The following is an 18853-nucleotide window of genomic DNA, read 5'->3' as shown; positions in this document are numbered from 1 at the left end:
AAAAAAATAGGTTCAGGAGGGTTTCCCTGGTGGCACAGTGGTTGAGAGTCCACCTGCCGATGCAGGGGACGCGGGTTCGTGCCCCGGTCTGGGAAGATCCCACGTGCCGCGGAGCGGCCGGGCCCGTGAGCCATGGCCGCTGAGCCTGCGCGCCCGGAGCCTGTGCTCCGCAACAGGAGAGGCCACAGCAGTGAGAGGCTCGCGTACCGCAAAAAAAAAAAAAAGGTTCAGGAGATTTCTGCTAGCATGTTAGTTTGAGTTGAAATGAGCAGGTCTACCCACTAATAGAAATAATAGATAATAATATTTTTAAACATTTTAAATACATAACTGAAAATGTATAAAGAAGAAAAAAACCCAAGTGCCAAAAAAAAAAAAAAGACACAACAAAGCCAGAGTGGCCTGAATAGATGCTGAAAGACTGCACACTGAAGTTTTAACTCACATGTGGTATCAAGACTTGTGGTATCTGGCCTCTGTGAGGAATGGAAGCAAGAATTAAAATCTGCCCTTGGGCTAAAGGGTCCTCAGGACAAGAACTGTCTGATTTTAGTAATTAAAACTCACTTTTGCATATGTTTAATACCTAAAGATCCAGTCTATATCCATTCCCTAACCATAGGTCCGGGTTAACGTAATAGGGAGTGAGGGTAGATGGGTATTAGAGGAAAGGGCAAATAGAGTTTTGCTTAGTAGGTCCTGCTGTGTGAGCACTCTCTCTCTGACTAAACTGTTTGGTCACCAATGCTTTCTGTGTGGCAGGTGCTGAGATGCTGGTCTTTTCTTAGGGTACATGTATGGTTTCCTTGGAGTAACCTTCAGGACCTCAGCACCGTATACATGAGAGGTGCTTACTTCAGTTATCCTTCCGCAGCCCTCCTCCCTCCCCAGCTCTTCTTATGTCTAGTGATGTATGCAAGAGCCTGTTATTTCTGGCATCCCTCACCCTGTCAGGCTGCCTTCTTAGGCAAGGTATCTTCAAAAGAGAGCAAGCCAGCTACTTGCAACAGTATGTACTTTTTACGGAGAAAACTCATGCATCCTAGCCAGGTCAAACAGCAGAAGGGCAGACTGCTCCACTCTTACCCTCTCTTCTTATCTGCTAGTTATGAGCAGTAAAGCCTTCAGAGTTTTCCACATAAAGAGCAAGTTACCAGGAATTGTATTTGCGTATGCCTCCAAATTTCAGGGTACACATTCAATATCTCCCCAGAATTCTGTTACATTGCCCTTCTCCCATAAAGGAATTGCAAATCAATTTAGCATTAGAATTTTCACCAGCAACAATGAGTATTAGAAAACAGTGGATTGAAAATTATTTATAACCAGCCTATCTATACATCATATAATACTGAAGGACTCATAAAGTTTCCCCCCCTATATACTAAATGTACTCAGAAGTATACTGAAGGTATACTTCCAGAAAAACAAAAGAAATCAAAAACCAGAAATGTACAAGATAGGAGCAGTAATGGCACTAGCCTACAAGTCCAAATAAAAAATATCCAAAGATGGCAGCTTTGTAGCAGGCCTAGAAAGCATATAATCCAAATTAGAATAGTAAGCTGGTGAACTACAAGAACATCTTTAGAAGAAAAAAGGATCAGATACCAATAAACAGCATGATTAAGAAGCCAGAAGACCTAAGGGATATGATGAAAAGGCATACATTTCTTCTCCTGATAAAAGAAAAGAAAGTCGGGGCTTCCCTGATGGCGCAGTGGTTAGGAGTCCACCTGCCAATGTGGGGGACATAGGTTTGAGCCCTGGTCCGGGAAGATCCCACATGCCGCGGAGCACCTAAGCCTGTGTGCTGCAGCTGCTGGGCCTGCGACCTAGAGCCCACGAGCCACAACTACTGAGCCCACGAGCCACAACTACTGAATCCTGTGCACATAGAGCCCATGCTCCGCAACAAGAGAAGACACTGCAATGAGAAGTAGCCCCCACTCACCACAACTAGAGGGGGCCCACGTGCAGCAACAAAGACCCAACGTAGCCAAAAATAAAATAAATTTATTAACAAAACACTGCAACAAAATATTTTCAAAAAAGAAAAAAAAGTCTTTTTTCAGGAATACAAACACAAAAATTCCAAGATCAGCATGGTCCTAATATAAAGCAAACTAAAATTTACCATGATTTTGAACTACTGGTAGAGAATAAAGAAGGATAATCCATTTGACCTTAACAGTAAAATCATTGGAACTGTAGACAAAAGAATAATCATAGCATATCACCTAGTTCTGCAGTAAACTCATATACTTATAATAAGAAACATACTAAAATAATATAAATGCTGGTTTTTTGACTTTTAAAGTTTAGAATAAATATATAGAAAAAGCAAGGAGTTATTTGAAATTACAGTGCAAAATGTAAATGTTATCAACTTTAGTTTTATAAAAGTAAAGGTATAGCTGGCAGCAGTGGGGAAATGGAAGTATAGAGGAGAAGGAATGGGAAACTGTTGTTAGTACCTTAATGTACATAAAACGTAGGTATTTAGCATGTTTTTAAAAATTCTAATGATAGCCAGTTGAGGAACTAAAAGCACTGATAAAAGTCTAAAACAACTGGAATGGAAGAAGCACAATGCTAAATCCTCATTTAACACAAAATAAATATATAATGTCTAAAGCTGAAAAACAAAGGAGAAGCATATAAATGATTTTTTAGAGCTATAGAGATAACTACCAAAAATCTAAAACAGAAATGCTTAAAAATGGACGCCTCTAGGGAGTGGAACTTACAGCCTTTCAATATTTTAAGCATGTATTATTTTGATAAAATAAATATTCATCCCCAAGTAAAATTAAAGTAACAATGAAATACCACTTTTCACCCACCAGATTAGCAGGATTTTAAAAGACTATTATCTTCTAGCTATCAAGGATGTGGGAAATTATATTTTCATACATGACTAGTAGAAGTGCAACTTATTACTTCATTTGGGGACAAAGGCCTGGCTATTAAAAACAAAAATACAAATATTGTGACTCACAGGAAGATCAGTGAACCCCAAGTAAGATAAGTATGAAGAAAATCACAGCCAGAGAAAAATGACATACAGGGGAAGAATGACTGAATAGAATTTAGCTATTATAAAGGCAAGAAGATAGTAAAACAATATTTTGAATGTGCTAAAAGGAAAAAGAAACTCTCTCAACCGAGAATTCTATGTCCAGCAAAATTATCCTTCAAAAGCGAAGGCAAAATAAAGACATATTTTCAAATAAAATAAAACTTAAGAAAATAAGGATGGTGGGGTGATAAATGTGCATGATTTTAGTTGTTACTGAGGCTGTGCCCTCATCCGTATCTACAGGTAAGGAAGACCTATAAAACTGAGGTAACACTTACCTTTTGGAAATCTTCCTGAGTGCAAAGGACTGACATCAGTGATTCCATGAGGGTAGATGTTATATGGTCGGCTTGCTTTATTCTTAAATATAATCTGAAAGTATAAATGAGATATAAGATTAGGTACAAGACAATTAGGATCAACAAGAAAAGTGTGGCCTACCTCCAGAAAACAAAAGCTGCCTTGTATCTATAGTATGGGGATTTGAGCCTAGATAAAGCTCAGAATGTTTGTTCTTTTCATAAAATTGCTCAGACAGCTACTTAGGTTTCTCACTAAAGGTTCCTTTCCATTTATTTAAAATTCTTTTAATCACTTCAGGAAGAATTCCTTGCACCTTCTGACATTAGTAATTGAAATTTGGATGTCTGCTGAGGGCACTGCTTCCCCTCAGCCTTTCCCACCATTTGGGCCCTGAATTCCCCAACAGTGGAAGGGAAAACTGGTTCACGTGATAAAATCTTCACTGGATGCGCAGGCGTGACCAGGAGGACTGCTGATTACAGCATTAAGCAAGGGTGGCAGTTGGAGTTGTCTGACTGCACGAGCTTTAAAAGAGAGTGATAACATGGAAGCAGCATTAAGAACCCTGAACATATCAACTGGGCTCTATGTCTGAGGTTCTATGATATGAGGATAAAAAACCAACTTCTGGGCCTCCCTGGTGGCTCAGTGGATATTTATTTTATACGTTATTTATTTTATTGCTCATATTCTTCCACCTTGGCTGTTAGAAGCTCCTGTATTTCTTTAGCATTGTCCCATCCTTTTATTTTTTGAGCACTTTCTTACTTTCTGGAACCACAAGATTCTCCAGGCTCATCTTATGTTTTCCCTGGCCCAGCCCTAGAATCATCCATTCTCCAAATGGCCTTGGTTCCTTTCATCAGGGAATGGTATTAGAAACCAAGATCTGGGTGTGCTCATTGCTACTGGGATGTCATTGCTTCTAGATCCTCTCAGTGGACAGCGCTAGGAAATATACTAACCTAAACATACACATACATATGTAATTATTTCTGTATGCATCCATCTGTATCTATATTTGGCGAACATGAACGCAGAGTAATGTGCCCAACTGTAATCCAGTATCACATGATTTATTCTAGCCTTTCCTTTTTGTTTATTTATAATTACCCTCTTCAACAATGACAAATATAGCTCCCACTGTCATTCACTTACTTAATCTTCAAATAATAACAGTTTTGTTTATTCATTTCCAATCTTAAAACTTTTTTCTCCTAAGAATACTGGCTAGGATTTCTAGTAAAATATTAAATAGAGGTTGTGATACTTGTTAACTGTTTCTTGTCCTGATCTGATCTTAAACAGAAGGATTTCTGAGTTTCACCACCAAGTATGACTGGTGCCTATAGATTTTCTTCAGATCTTTATCAGGATAAGGATGCCCCTTGTGATCTCAATTTCCTATGACTTTTTATTATGGATGGATGTTGAATTTTGATAAATATTTGTATGAAACTATTGAGATTTTCAAATTATATTTTACCCTTTTATGTGTTAATATGGTGGATTACCATGTTTGATTTTCTAATGTTAAATTCATCTAGTACTCCGATAAATCAACCAGGTCATAATGTATTATCTTTTTAATATTTTGCTCCATTGGGTTTATTAATTTTTGTTTAGGATTTTTTGAATCCATGTTTATAATGCAATTGGTCTGTAATTTTAATTTTCCTTTCTCATACTGTCCTGCTCAGGTTTACAACTAAGGTTATGCTAGCCTAATAAAGAACTGGTGGGTCTTTACTTTTTTCTTATACTCTACATTTAAAATTTTAATATAAAATTATATATTCCTTGAATATTGGTATAAATTGCCAATAAAATGGTAATTCTTGCTAGGTTGATAGTGATTTTCTTTCAACACATTAAAGACATAATTTCATTGTCTTCTGGCTTCCTTTGTTGCTTTTGAGAAGTAAGCTGTCAATTTATGTGGCAGTTTTAAAACATGGTTCCCAAATTCTTTGACACTCCTCCCAACAAGAGGTAGGCCAACGTTTCCCTCTCCTTGATTCTGGGTGGGCTTTGACTGCTTTTACTCAGATTATGCCATGAAATGCTGTGTGATTTCTGATGCTGGGTCATTAAAGGTGAGGCACTTTCTGACTGGTTTAGTGGAACACACACAGTTGGAGTCCTGAGCTGCTAATACGCTTTCTGCTTTATAAATTGGCCATTTTTAGATATTTCACATAAATTAAATCATGTAATACGCCTTTTTTGCTTCGCTTCTTTAACTTATCATAATGTTTTGAGTTTTATCCATGTTGTATCATGTATGAGTAGTTCATTTCTTTTAATTGCTGACTAGTGTTCCAATTATATGGGTACACTACATTTTGTTTATTCATTCACCAATTGGTGAACATTTGAATGGCTTCCAATTTGGGGCTATTATGAATAGTGCTGCTATGAACATTCACATACAAGTCTTTGTGTGGACCTATGTTTTCCTTTCTCTTGAGTATATAGAAGAAATTGCTGGATCACATGGTAATTCCATTTTTAACATTCTGAGGAATGGACAAACTGTTTTCCAAAGTGGCTGCAGATTTTTACATTCCCATCAGTAGTTTATGAAGCTTCCAATTTCTCTGCAACCTCACCAATGCTTGTTACTATCTGCCTTGTTGATTATAGCTATTTTAGTGGGTGTGAAATGGTATCTCATTGCGATTTTGATTTGCATTTCCCCAATAGCTAATAATGTTCAGCATCTTTTCATGTGCTTATTGGTCACTCCTTTATATATCATCCCTGGAGAAATGTCTATACAAATCCTTTGCTTATTTTTCAGTTGGATTATTTGCCTTTTTAATTTATTTTTAAAACATTTATTTATTTATTTGTTTGTTTTGGCTGTGCCAGGTCTTAGTTGCGGCACGTGGGATATTCATTGCGGCATGCGGGATCTTTAGTTGTGGCATGCGGACTACTTAGTTGTGGCATGCATGCGGGATCTACTTCCCCGACCAGGGTTCGAACCCAGGCCCCCTGTATTGGGAGCACGGAGTCTTACCCACTGGACCACCAGGGAAGTCCCTATTTGCCTTTTTATTATTGAGTTGTAAGAGTCCTTTATAAATTCTGGATACTATTCCCTCATCAGATATATGATTTACAATTATTTTCTCCCATTCCATGGGTTGTCTTTTCACTTTCTGACTGGTATCCTTTGAGGCACAAAAGTTTTTAATTGTGATGAAGTCCAATCTATTTTATCTTTTGTTGCTTGTTGCTTTTGATGTCATATCTAAGAAACCATTGTATAATCCAAGGTCACAAAGATTTACTCCTGTATATTCTTCTAAGGGTTTTAGTTTTAGCTCTAACATTTATATCTTTGATCCACCTTCAATTTGTGTATGGTATAAGGAAGGGGTCAAACGTCTTTCTTTTTCATGTGGGTATCCAGTTGTCCCAGTACTATTTGTTAAAAATACTATTCTTTCCCCATTGATTGGTCTTAGGACATTTGTGAAAAGTCAAGTGTTCACCTCCTACACTGCTGGTGGGAATATAAATTGTTGCAGTCACTGTGGAAAACAGTATGGAGGTTCCTTTGAAAAAACTAAAAATAGAGCTACCATATGATCCAGCAATTCCACTCCTAGGCATATATCCAGAAAAGATGAAAACTCTAATTCTAAAAGATAGATACATGCACCCCTATGTTCATAGCAGCACCATTTACAATAGCCAAGACATGGAAGCAACCTAAATGTCCATCTACAGATGAATGGATAAAGAAGACATGGTATATATATACAATGGAATACTACTCAGCCATAAAAAAGAACAAAATAATGCCATTTGCAGCAACATGGATGGACCTAGAAATTATCATACTAAGTAAAGTCAGTCAAAGAGAGACTAATTTCATGCGATATCACTTACATGTGGCATCTAAAAAAATGATACAAATGAGCTTATTTACAAAACAGAAACAGACACACAGACATAGAAAAGGAACCTATAGTTACCAAAGGGAAAACGGGGGGGTGTCAGATTAGGAGTATGGGATTAACAGATACGAACTACTATACATAAAATAGATAAGCAACAAGGATATACTGTATAGCACAGGGAATTATACCCAATATTTATAATAACCTATAATGGAGTATAATCTGCAAAAATACAGAATCACCATGCTGTACACTTGAAACTAACATAATACTGTAAATCAACTATACTTCAATTAAAAAAATAAGTCAAGTGTTCATAGATATGTAGGTTTATTTCTGGACTCTCAATTGTTTTCCATTGATCTATATATCTATCCTTATGCCAGTACCAAACTGTCATGATTACTATAGTTTGTGGTAATTTTTGAAGTTGATGTGTGAGTCCTCAAACTTTGTTGTTTGTTTTCCCCCAAGATTCATTTGTATATTAAGGGTCCTATGCAATTCCATCTGTATTTTAGGATCAGCTTGTCAATTTCTGCAAAAAAGGCAGTTGGGATTTTGATAGGGATTCAATTTGTATCTATAGACAAATTTGGAAGAGTCTTAACAGTAAGTGACTCTTCCAATCCATAAATATATGTTTTTCCATTTATTTAGATATTTAAAAAATTATCTCAGTAACAATTAGTTGTTTTCACTGTACAAGTGTTGCACCTTTTTTGTTACATTTTTCCCGAGTTATTTCATTCTTTTTTTATGTTATCATGAATGAAACTGTTTTCTTAATTTCATTTGCAGATTTTTCATTGAAGTGTATAGAAATACAACTTATTTTTTAGTATTGATCTTGAATCTTGCAAACTTGCTGTACTTGTTTATTAGTTCTAATAGCTTTTTAGTAGATGCCTTAGGATTTTCTGCATAAAAGATCATATCATCAGCAAATAAACACAGTATTATTTCTTTCTTTCCAATCCAAATACCTCTAATTCCTTTTTTTTTTTTTTGCCTTATTGCATTGGCTTCCAGTTCAGTATTAAATAAAAGTAACAAGAGTGGACGTCCTTTTTTTTTTTTACTTTATGATCTCACTTATATGTTGAATCTAAAATACAAAACAAACAAAACAGACTCACAGATACAGAAAACAAGCCAATGGTTGTCAGAGGGGAGGGTGGTGGAAGGGCAAAATAGGTGAAGGGGGTTAAGAGGTACAAACCTCCACTTAAATAAGAAACATGCCATGGAGATGTCATATTCAGCCTAAGTAATAATATTGCAATAAATCTGTATGGAGACAGATGGTTACTAGACTTACTGTGGTGAACATTTCATAATGTATGCAAATATCAAATAACTATGTAGCACAGCTAAAAATAACATAATATTGTATATCAACTATATTGCAATACAAAAATAAAATCGAAGCCTTTTCTTCTAACTCCAGTATCAGTCTAGAGTCTTGCAGCAGTGGAGGAAGGTTGCTCTTGCTGGAGTTTGCTACTTACCAATTTTCTGGTAATTTGATGTTTGTGGTACCCTCCATTTCCTAGTATTGTATGAATCATGTGTAACTTTATTTGTACTCCTTGTACACCTCATGGTTTTTCTTTTTAAGATGTGTGGACAGATTTTGGTTCAGGCAGATGACATAATTCTATGGACCTTGGCATAACTTATCTGTTATTTCTTATTTTTTTAAAGTTATTAATTAATTTATTTTGGGCTGCGTTGGGTCTTCATTGCTGTGCCTGGGCTTTCTCGAGTTGCGGCGAGTGGGGGTTACTCTTTGTTGCGGTGCGCGGGCTTCTCATTGTGGTGGCTTCTCTTGTTGCAGAGCACGGGCTCTAGGCACGCGGGCTTCAGTAGTTGCCGCGTGTAAGCTCAGTAGTTGTGGCGCACGGGCTTAGTTGCTCCGTGGCATGTGGGATCTTCCTGGACCAGGCTCGAACCCGTGTCCCCGGCATTGGCAGGTGGATTCTTAACCACTGTGCCACCAGGGAAGTCCACACTCCTTTATTTTCTTATCAAAGGTTCCTCATCTGTTCAATTGTGTTCAAAACCAGCTGAGTATGTAGGGCCTTTCACAACATCTTTAACCGCATCCATGGAGCTCATCACTCACCATGCCCTTCTACAGCAGCATTATTTTCTTGCCAAACCAGACTACATATCGCATTCACTCTTCTTGAAATATGTTCTCTCCACAAGTCCTGTTCTCTTTTTTCCTTACTAAATTGTAAACTTCTTATGAAAAAAGCCACTTTTCAGTTCATTTTTGCATCCTCCATACTTGGCATTGATTGAGTTGATTTTCAAACACTCTTCAATTTTATTCTGAATTTGACCCTTGTAGGTGGGAACGCCCACCTAGTATAAGCCATACCTTTATTTTTTCACACAGAAGGAAAACGCTTTTCTTTCATCTGCTTTCCCTCCAAAATATGCCTAGTGTTTCTAAATCTCTTTTAAAATTTTAAACAGAAACCTCAAAAAACTTCTAATGACTAGGAACCCAAGTCATCCTTTCTAACCTGTTTGTAGGACAGTCTGCACTTGGGGTCAACAGTGAAGTTAGGAGGCACCCTCTGCGGGCCTGGCCTGGCCTTGACCCTTTGCTGCGATGCCAGCAGTAGGCCGACCCAGTTCAGAGCTGGGGCGATGCTTCCGTGGACGTGTTCGCATCCATCGTCCTTCCCTTGTCTTCCCTTCGTGTCGTCCATAAGCCTCGACCCTGAACACAAATAGCAGGATGTGGAAATTACCTCCCAAGTCACCGTCTATCCTTGTATGGAACGCTGGGGTGTCAAACTTGGCTGCCAGCCTTCCTAAAGACGATTTTAGCAGCCCTCGACGATTTTAGGCAGGAGCTGCTGATGGCACAAAGTTCTCAGGCGACTTCTAGAACCTCTCGCCAGTTTCCCCTGCTGCCAGGTTACCATTTCGGTCAGGTAGAGAGACCCTCCGGTTCCCCTTCGACCGCTGGACGAGGCGTCCCAGTTAGTTCTGGGTGACTTAAGGTCACGTCAAGAAAACAACTGAAAGGGCAGATTCGAAGACGTGGAGACTGCCCCGTGCCCACCCGGCCCTTTCCCGAGTCTCCGCAGGTGCAGCAGGGTGGACGGGTGGGTGGGGGGCCCGCAGCGTCTGGGCAGCAACGGCGTGATGGGGCGAGCGGGGCCTCGGCGCCCCCGGAGCTGCCGCCCCTGCCCCCACCCCGCCAAGAGTGACATCTTAACTTGTTCCTAATCTCAGGGGGAAAACATTTAGTCTTTCAGCGTATTATTATAAGTTTTTCTTAGATGTTCTTCAAGTTAAGGACCTTGCATTGTGTTGCTAGTTCATTGAGTTTTTTCTATCACGAACGGGTAATGCATTTTGTCAAGTCCTTTTTCTTCACGTATTACATGATCATGTGCTTTTGTTCTTTATTCAAGTAATATGTTGTATTGCATTAATTTTCATATGTTGAACCATCCCTACATTCCTGAGATAAATCTCACTTGATTATAGTGTATGATCTTTTAAAAATGTTGCTAGATTTGGCTTAATAACGTGGAGGATTCTTGCATCTATATTCACAAGGAATTTTGAACTATAGTTTTCTTTAAAATTTTTGAGACTTGGTTTGTGGCCTAATGTATAATCTATCCTGGAGAATGTTTCTTGTGCATTTGAGAAGAATATGTATTCTACTGGAGTTGGGTGGCCTGGTCTGTAGATGTCTGTTAGGCCTAGTTGGTTTATAGACAAAATGAGGTTAGCCATTTGTTGGTAACTGTTGAAGCTGAGTGATGGGTTCAAAGAAGTTTATTTCACTATTCTCTCTACTTCTGGGTATGTTTGATAATTTCTGTATAAAAAGTAAAAAATAGTCCTCAAATTCTCACATTAACAGAAAAGCCTTATAGGATTCAGCATATATAAGAGCATAACTTACGAACATGAAAGAATGAGGTAGACCTACATATATTGATATGAAATGATATCCAAGATATATTGTTAAAATCTACATAGTGCTTCTATTTTTGTGTGAAATATGTGTACATACACTTGTATATGTATATACTGTTTCTGAAAGGGAATATAAAAAACTGAGAGCAATGATAGCTGGTCAGACTATGGGACTGGAAGTTTGGGAGGAAGGAAAGCTTGCTTTTTCTTGCATAATCTTTTTTGCCTTTTGAGTTATTTGTACTGGCTAATTCAAAAACAGGTAAATAAAATTCATGAAGAAAAACTGTACATTAATAGTTAATTAAAATTTTAAAGAATTAAAATGAAAGTAGACATGCCCTACAAATATCAAAACATATCACAAGGTTGCAGTCATTAAAACAGTGTGGTAACAGATCAGTTAAACAGAACAGATTTTATCATTTTAGTATATAATAAAAAAGGCATTTTAAAATTAGTGAAGAAAGGAGTGATTGGACCAATTGGCTGTCACTTGGGGAAATCCCTATTTGACAGGATGCTCTATACCCAAAAGTAACTTCCAGAGCAATTAAAATGCTTTTTGTAAAACTAAAACTGTAAATGTAAAAGAATAAAATATAGTAGACCATATTTATAATCTCTTAGAGGTAGTGAAGGTGTTCCTAGGCAGAAAACATAAATGAAAAATATCCAGAAAAATATAAATTTAAAGACTGAGAAAAGATCTTGACTACATAAAGACTGAAAATTTTTATAGGACAAAAGACATCACAAAGGAGTTAAAGTACAAGTGACAGACTGAGAAAAATATTTGAAAGACAAATAACAATGTGTTAATATTTATAATGCATAAAACCTTTTACAAATATATAAGCAAAATACAGCCATGTTAAAACCTGCCTGCCCTATCAGTAAACAAAGGATGTCGCAGCCATCAGTGAGCCCTGAGGTAACTCAGGAGAGGAAACAAAGAATGCCTGGCTGTCTAGCAGTCATCAGACTGCAGCCACACCCAATGGTGCAGCTTAAGGAAACAGCAGGATGAGAAAGCACAGGATACTGGCTCCAGATAGCTGAGGTGCAGTTCAAAGGAATGATTTCAATAAGCCCAGACTCTTGCATCTTCCCATACATAGAAAAGTACTAAATTCCTTAACTCGGGATACCTGGTTTTCTTTAATTAACAGTAATCTTTTGTTCCTACTACCTGCCATTTGTTGCAAAACTCCTATATACCCTGGCTCCCCACTTGCCTCCTTGGAGCAGTTCTCTCAGGGTTACTTGAGACGCTGTCTCCTGGGCTTGAAGTCCTAAGAATGTCCGCCAAATAAAACATAACTCTCAACTTTTAGGTTGTGCATTTTCTTACGGTTGACATGCCATCTATCTCTAAGTCGATTGTGAAAACATAACTCCCTATTTTTTAAAGCCACTGTTATTTGAAGCATAAGTATTGTTAATATGCTATATCAAGGGTCAGGAAACATTTTCTGGAAAGGGACAGACAGTAAATGCCCTAGGCTTTGTGGGCTATATCTACTGTCTGTCACATATTCTTCTTGTTCTTTTCCTTACAAGTCAAATGTAAAATCCTTCTAAAAGTTGTAGAAGGATGTGTATGAAAGTCTAAGCAATGAGTATTTCAAAGGAGTGTCAGGTTTAATGGGTGGCATTAAATATTTTGTTCTATAATATTTTAAAACAAATTTATAATCCACATTTGCGTAACGTTTATAATTTTTAAAAGATCCTGCCCATTGGAGACAAGGCTGAATTATGAAGGTTTAAAAAACTCAAAACCCTCCAGACTTTGTCTTCTTACCCAACCTTATATCTTTTCCTCAACTTACCAAAAGTGTGTCTCCAACTTCTCCATAAAGTAAAGGTCCCAGGATTCCTGATTCATACTGAATAGCTTCACGAGTCTTAAAGGTTTCATCTGTGTAAGCTATAAATCGGACTTTTTTGTACTTCCTACCAATCCGCTGAGGACCATTGTTCAAATACAGACTTTTAAAACTTCTGTGTGAGACACAAAAAGATGAGAGGTTGGAATGGAGAGTTCTAGGTAAAGGACAGGTTGCTAAAATCCACTCTAAAATAGCTCATATGATTTAATCAAGGAAAGGAGTGAGAAAAATATAAGCATCCCTGATGTTTAGCTATGCTAATTTACCAAACATATTAATGCCCTTGCCATTTGATTCTATACCTGTACCTAACCTTAAACATGGCTTAAGGATTTGTTGTTTTGAATAACTGGGAAGAATTTTTGATTGTGGGGAAGAGATAGCACCAAGAGTCAAAAGGTACTTGCCTGTCATTGGAGGTAAGGACTGAGGGAGCATAGTCCCAGTCGTCCTCTTCAGCAGCAACGTAGTGGACCCAGGTTTTAGGATGCTTCTTCGCAACTGAGCGGATTTGGATAAAGGGAGGAGCGCTGTCACCATCAAATCTGACCACATCCATGTCAGAGTCATAAACATCATCATAATCTTCTTCTTCATTACTTTTCATCCATTTGTGGGGTTCTTCTGGGCAGCTGTCTACTGTGACATAAGCTTCCATACCATCTGGAGTCAGACAAACGAATGTCAGGTTCCAATGAGCCTTTCTTGCCTTAACTCTTACGACTGTTTTCTTTCTTGTTAGGTCTTCAAGGCCTTCTCTTAAGTGTTCCCTTCTCCACACCAATACCCTTTCTTGCCATTGTCCTATATGTATTACCTTCCCCATTATCTGGTGCTTTCTGCTTTCTTCCTGTGGTCTTTGCACTCACCGTTTCCCTTCTGCCTCACTCTCCTCCAATATATGTTTTACCCCCTTTTCAAGACTCACTCATTCGCTCAGAATATCCATTTGTATTTGCTATATAATGCTCTGGGCATCACTACCGATATCCTGGAGCCCTTATGATTACAACCTAGACAGTGCACTTTTTTTCCTTTTCCCTAAATTTCTCATAAAACATCTCTTCAGCTATGACCCAAAATCCCTCTCTCCATAGTACTGAAGCCTATTTAACGTGATCAGGCTGGGAAAACAATGATACACTGTCCTCCTCACTCTTGCCACCTCATTTTCCCCTCCCTATATCACAGGTAGATTCACCAGTACATTCACAAGTACTACTAATAATCAAGCCCTCTTATACGCAAGGTGAAATATTTGCTCTGAAAACTGGCAACTAGGGAATCTCAGTTGAGGTCTAACTAACATAATCCTATACTGGACAGTGGACAGTAAATTCCATTAAAAGAAGAGCTGGATATTTATAATACTCATTTTAAAGATCCACAGATATTACCATGTTGGTGGGAAGAGATATGACAAAACAGTAGAAACTGGCCAAGGTCCATCAGGAGTGTCTGAGCAGTAAGGAATGTTATTGGTGAGATCTCCAAAGAAGCCTGGCGATGGTTCCTCACAAGAAACGTGTGGCCTTCAAGGAAAACTGAGTGTACTTCAGGGGTGGTGCCCATCCCAATCACATGCCAATAGACTGATTTCTTATGACATCCAATCAGACCTGTAAAGTAAGAATAACACAGCTATAAGCAAGAAGTAGAGAATTTGAAATGGAAAACACTTTCTAGGATAGGATGAACAAATTGTCCTTACAAATTTTATTATCTTGACTTGGAACCAAACTTTCCAAGGACACTGGGGTACTGTCAAACTAACAGCTCTTGCCAAACTCATCAATGACTATCATGCTGCTAAATCCAATGGGTATTTTTCAGTCTTCATCTGCATCTGTTGACCATTCATTTCTTCTTGAAATTCTCTCCTCCCCTGGCCTCTGTTTCAACAGAGTTTTGTTCCCCTAAGGCTTAGACTGCTCCTTCTTCTGTCTCATTTTGTGGCTGCTCCTTCTTTACCCATCCATTAAATGACGGACCACCCCAGGGCTCATCCCTAGGCCTTATTCTCTTGTTAATCAAATTTTCTCCCTGAATAATATCATTCATTCTCATGGTATTAACTCCAGACTGATACAGACTGATACCTTCTCAATATCTTCACCTGGATATCTCATAAAACCCACAGGTACAAAAGCAAATTTTCAATCTTTATCACCTCATCTTATTCCAGACTTCTTTATTTCAGTGAATGAGTGGTACCATCCTGAATTCAATTATGCAAGTGAGAGTTATTCTTGTCCCCACTCTCACTTCTCACATCCAATCTAACGCCAATGATGGCAACATAATTAATAACAGTAATGTTTACTGAGCACTCGTGTAACATCAAGCATTGTCCAAAGCATTTTACAAGTTTTAACTCCCAATAACCCTACGAATGTAGAAACTATAGTCATCATCCCTCACTTAGAGGCGAGGAAACTGATGCCCAGAGAGGTTAATTAACTTGATATGTGAGAGCAGGGACTTGCATGTTTTGAAAGTTAATTTCTTTTCTAATTCTGAAATGATGCATGTTAATTATAGAATTCTTGAAAAATATAGAAAAGAGTTAAGAAAATATCCTTCCTCGTCCTTCATTATTTTCTTGGGTGTCTGAATTTTCCAACTTCCTCTTTCTTGGTTTACTCTCTAGTTTTATTGTAGCACATATTCAGTGGCTTCTAAGGGCTACCATTTCTGAAAATGTCTTTATTCTTCCCCCAAAGTTAAGTTATAGTTTGGCTATGAATTCTAGGTTGAAAATAACTTTTCCTTTAGAACTTTTAAGGTATTGGTTTATTATATTGCCAGTCTAATTCTCATGCCTTTGTATGTGACCTGTTTCTCCCAGGGAAGCTTATATATCTTCTCTTTGTTCTTTGAAATTCCACAAACCTAATTTTGTGTGGGGATACTTTTTTATTTATCCTGCTGGGAAATTTTTATATAAAGACTCAACTCTTTTCTTTTTTTAACACTTCATTCTATCATTTCTTTGATTTTAAAAATCTCTTTTTCTTTTGCTTTCTGGGAGATTTGCTTTCTCAATCTCTTTTTGTTTTGCTTTCTGGGAGATTTGCTTTATACCACTTTCTATTAAGTTTGTATTTTGACAATCATATTCCTAATTTTGTGAGCATATTCTTGTTTTTATCGTTTCTTTTTCATATAATCCTATTATTACTTTTTTTACTTACTAGAAACCTGTTTATTATATTTATTATAAAAGGATGTAACTCAGGAACATCCAGATGGAAGGGATGATAAGGCAAGGCATACTGCTTTGCTTTATCTTTGCATATTCTCTTCGTGTTTCAGGCTTTCCCTAAATATCTGTTCATCCTTGGATGCCCATTTACATTTAAGCAAAAGAAACCTTAATTTTTAGATAACTGAGGAGAACTGGAGAAGAGAGCTCTGTGGTGAATGCAGAAGATCTTGAGAATTCTTGAGCAGGCTGTACATACCTGGCAGAGACCTGTTTATATAGCCATTGATTGTGTGCATTGCAGATGCAGGATCCACAGCCTGTGTCAAGGACTCATTTTTTCCTGAGTGCCAACTTTTCCCTGTTGAGAGAGGATGCGAATAGAGGGCCAGCTAAGTGTCTGTCTCATGTCAGCACAGTAGGCACAGATGATTTGCCCTCAAAGTCAGCAAGAAAAAGGGAGAAGACAGTTACCAAAAGGCAGATATTTCTCGCTCAAAGTAATGATCTCTCCCTATATTTATCCATGACACTACTTGGAAAGGAATAATGACAGATGATAACTAGTGGAAGGGAGAATACTGGTTAATTTGCACCATGATGATTTCATTGTATTCATTAGCTGACTTATTTAAAAGGAGGCACATGACAAGCATCCTAGGAAAAGGCTGCCAGTACCTGTCCCTGTCCTAACTGCTTCATCCAGTTTGCAATAATGAAAGCCCAAGAACCCGAAAGCTTTCAAACCTCGTCCCTGAAATTAACAAGAGTGAAAGGCACTATAAATACTATTATTAGCAGCTTCTTGTGCAAAGGACTGAAACTTTCTGAGGCACCCAGCTTTTGGGGAACTCTCATAAGTTCATATATCCCTTGATCCACTCATTTGTTCATTCAGTTAAACATATCTACTGAACACTACTGAGCACTAGGCACTGATGACAAAGAAGACACAGCCTCTACCTTCTAGGCGCTTACAATTTAGCTCGAATAGACAGAGAAGCAGACAACTATAATACAGAGTGAAGAGTGATGTAAGAGAGATAAGGACAGGATATTATGGGAGCAGAGAGGAGAAGGAACCTCACTTTGCCTGAAGAGAAAGGATTACGAGGTCAAAGAAGATAAATATTAAATAAAGCCAGCAATGATGATTTAGTGTCATAAGGAGGAAGCTCAAGGTGCTGTGGAGATATATAAAGAGGCATCTAACCTGGACCAGAAGGAGGAGAAACTTGGTGTGAAGCTGGAGACAGGCTTTCCAGGCAGAAGAAACAGCATAAGCAAAGGTCCGGATACAAGAAAAAGCATGGCATGTTTTGGGTGTTACACAAAATGTGTTCAGTGTGGCTGCAACTTGAACAGTGATGAATGGTGAGGCAGGAAGAGAAGCACAATGAGGCTAGACAGGTCGTCAGACTAGGTCATGTATCATTGTGTTAAGAAGTTTACATTTTGCCTTGATGTAAAATTGAAGGATTTTAAGGGCTGGGGTGACAAGATCAGATTCGCATTTCAGTAAGCTCCCTTTGGCTGCTATAGTAATCGTGAAGTGTCAGGGGGCACAAAAAGACAAGGAGACAAGTCAGGAAAGAGACGATGGGGGGGGTCTCACTTCAGAAGGTGATCATGACGGCGACGAGGAAGAAATCACCCACTTAATCCTTACAACCATCCTAGGAAAAAGTACTTATTTTACTTTTTAACTGGATAAAACTGAGACACAGAGGGGTTAAGTAACTTGCCCAAGTTACTTAAAAGTAAGAGATGAAGATAAGAAAAAGTATACTCATAGAAACATAGAACACAAGGGGGGCTGCCAGGGTCTGGGGAAATGGGGAAATGTTGGTCAAATGGTACAAGCTTTCGGTTTTAAGATGAACAGGTTCTGGGGATCTAATGTGCAGCGTGATGACTATGTAATCACACTACATTGAACACTGGAAATATGCTAAGGGAGTAGATTTCAGGTGCTCTCACCACACACAAGAAATAACTCTGCGAGGAGATATGTTAGTTTGACTGTAGTAATCATTTCTCTATCTATATCTGTTTATCTAAAATCATCATGTTGTACTCCTTAAATATATGATTTTTAGTAAAAATTTCTTTAAAAGATAACAGGGGGCATTTAGAAAGTAAAGCAATAAGTCACTTCAAAAAGGGCTTGTGGGACCAAAACCAGGAGCTCTTAAATGCTGTGACCAAAGATTGAAATTTTCCAAAGGATGTGATAGTCACTCAATTGGGCTGTGTTTTCCTGAGGAGATAGAAACCTTAGCCACTCGTAACCATGATTGGCGATGTGGGAAAGTAAATAAATGTCTCCCACGTTTAACCAAAACTAACAAACAAGCAAACAAAACAAAATTACATACATGAAACTTTGTCGGGGGTAGAGGCCTTGCCCCTAGCCCTTCAGACCAGAGCTCGTGGTGCAAAATGGCTGCCCCGACACGGCAGCTCCGCCGCTGGGAGCAGAAGCTGCCCACGACGC

General features: G+C 38.2%; 1 protein-coding gene across 1 annotated transcript in view; it reads right to left on the bottom strand.

The window, feature by feature from the left end:
• Positions 1–18853, bottom strand: part of F8 (coagulation factor VIII) — a 121091-nt gene that overhangs the window by 75761 nt on the left and 26477 nt on the right. Inside the window, exons 6-10 of the mRNA XM_007467355.1 lie at positions 16616–16717; positions 14549–14770; positions 13559–13814; positions 13092–13263; positions 3361–3454 (exon numbers count right to left, since the gene is read on the bottom strand). Of these exons, the coding sequence (XP_007467417.1) occupies positions 3361–3454; positions 13092–13263; positions 13559–13814; positions 14549–14770; positions 16616–16717 (846 nt within the window). The remainder of the gene's footprint in view (positions 1–3360; positions 3455–13091; positions 13264–13558; positions 13815–14548; positions 14771–16615; positions 16718–18853) is intronic.

Source organism: Lipotes vexillifer, unplaced genomic scaffold (assembly GCF_000442215.2).
Source record: "Lipotes vexillifer unplaced genomic scaffold, Lipotes_vexillifer_v1.1 scaffold2385, whole genome shotgun sequence".
NCBI classification, from domain to species: domain Eukaryota; kingdom Metazoa; phylum Chordata; class Mammalia; order Artiodactyla; family Lipotidae; genus Lipotes; species Lipotes vexillifer.
Note: the sequence above shows the minus strand (reverse complement) of the source record. Positions and strands in the feature narration are given on the sequence as shown.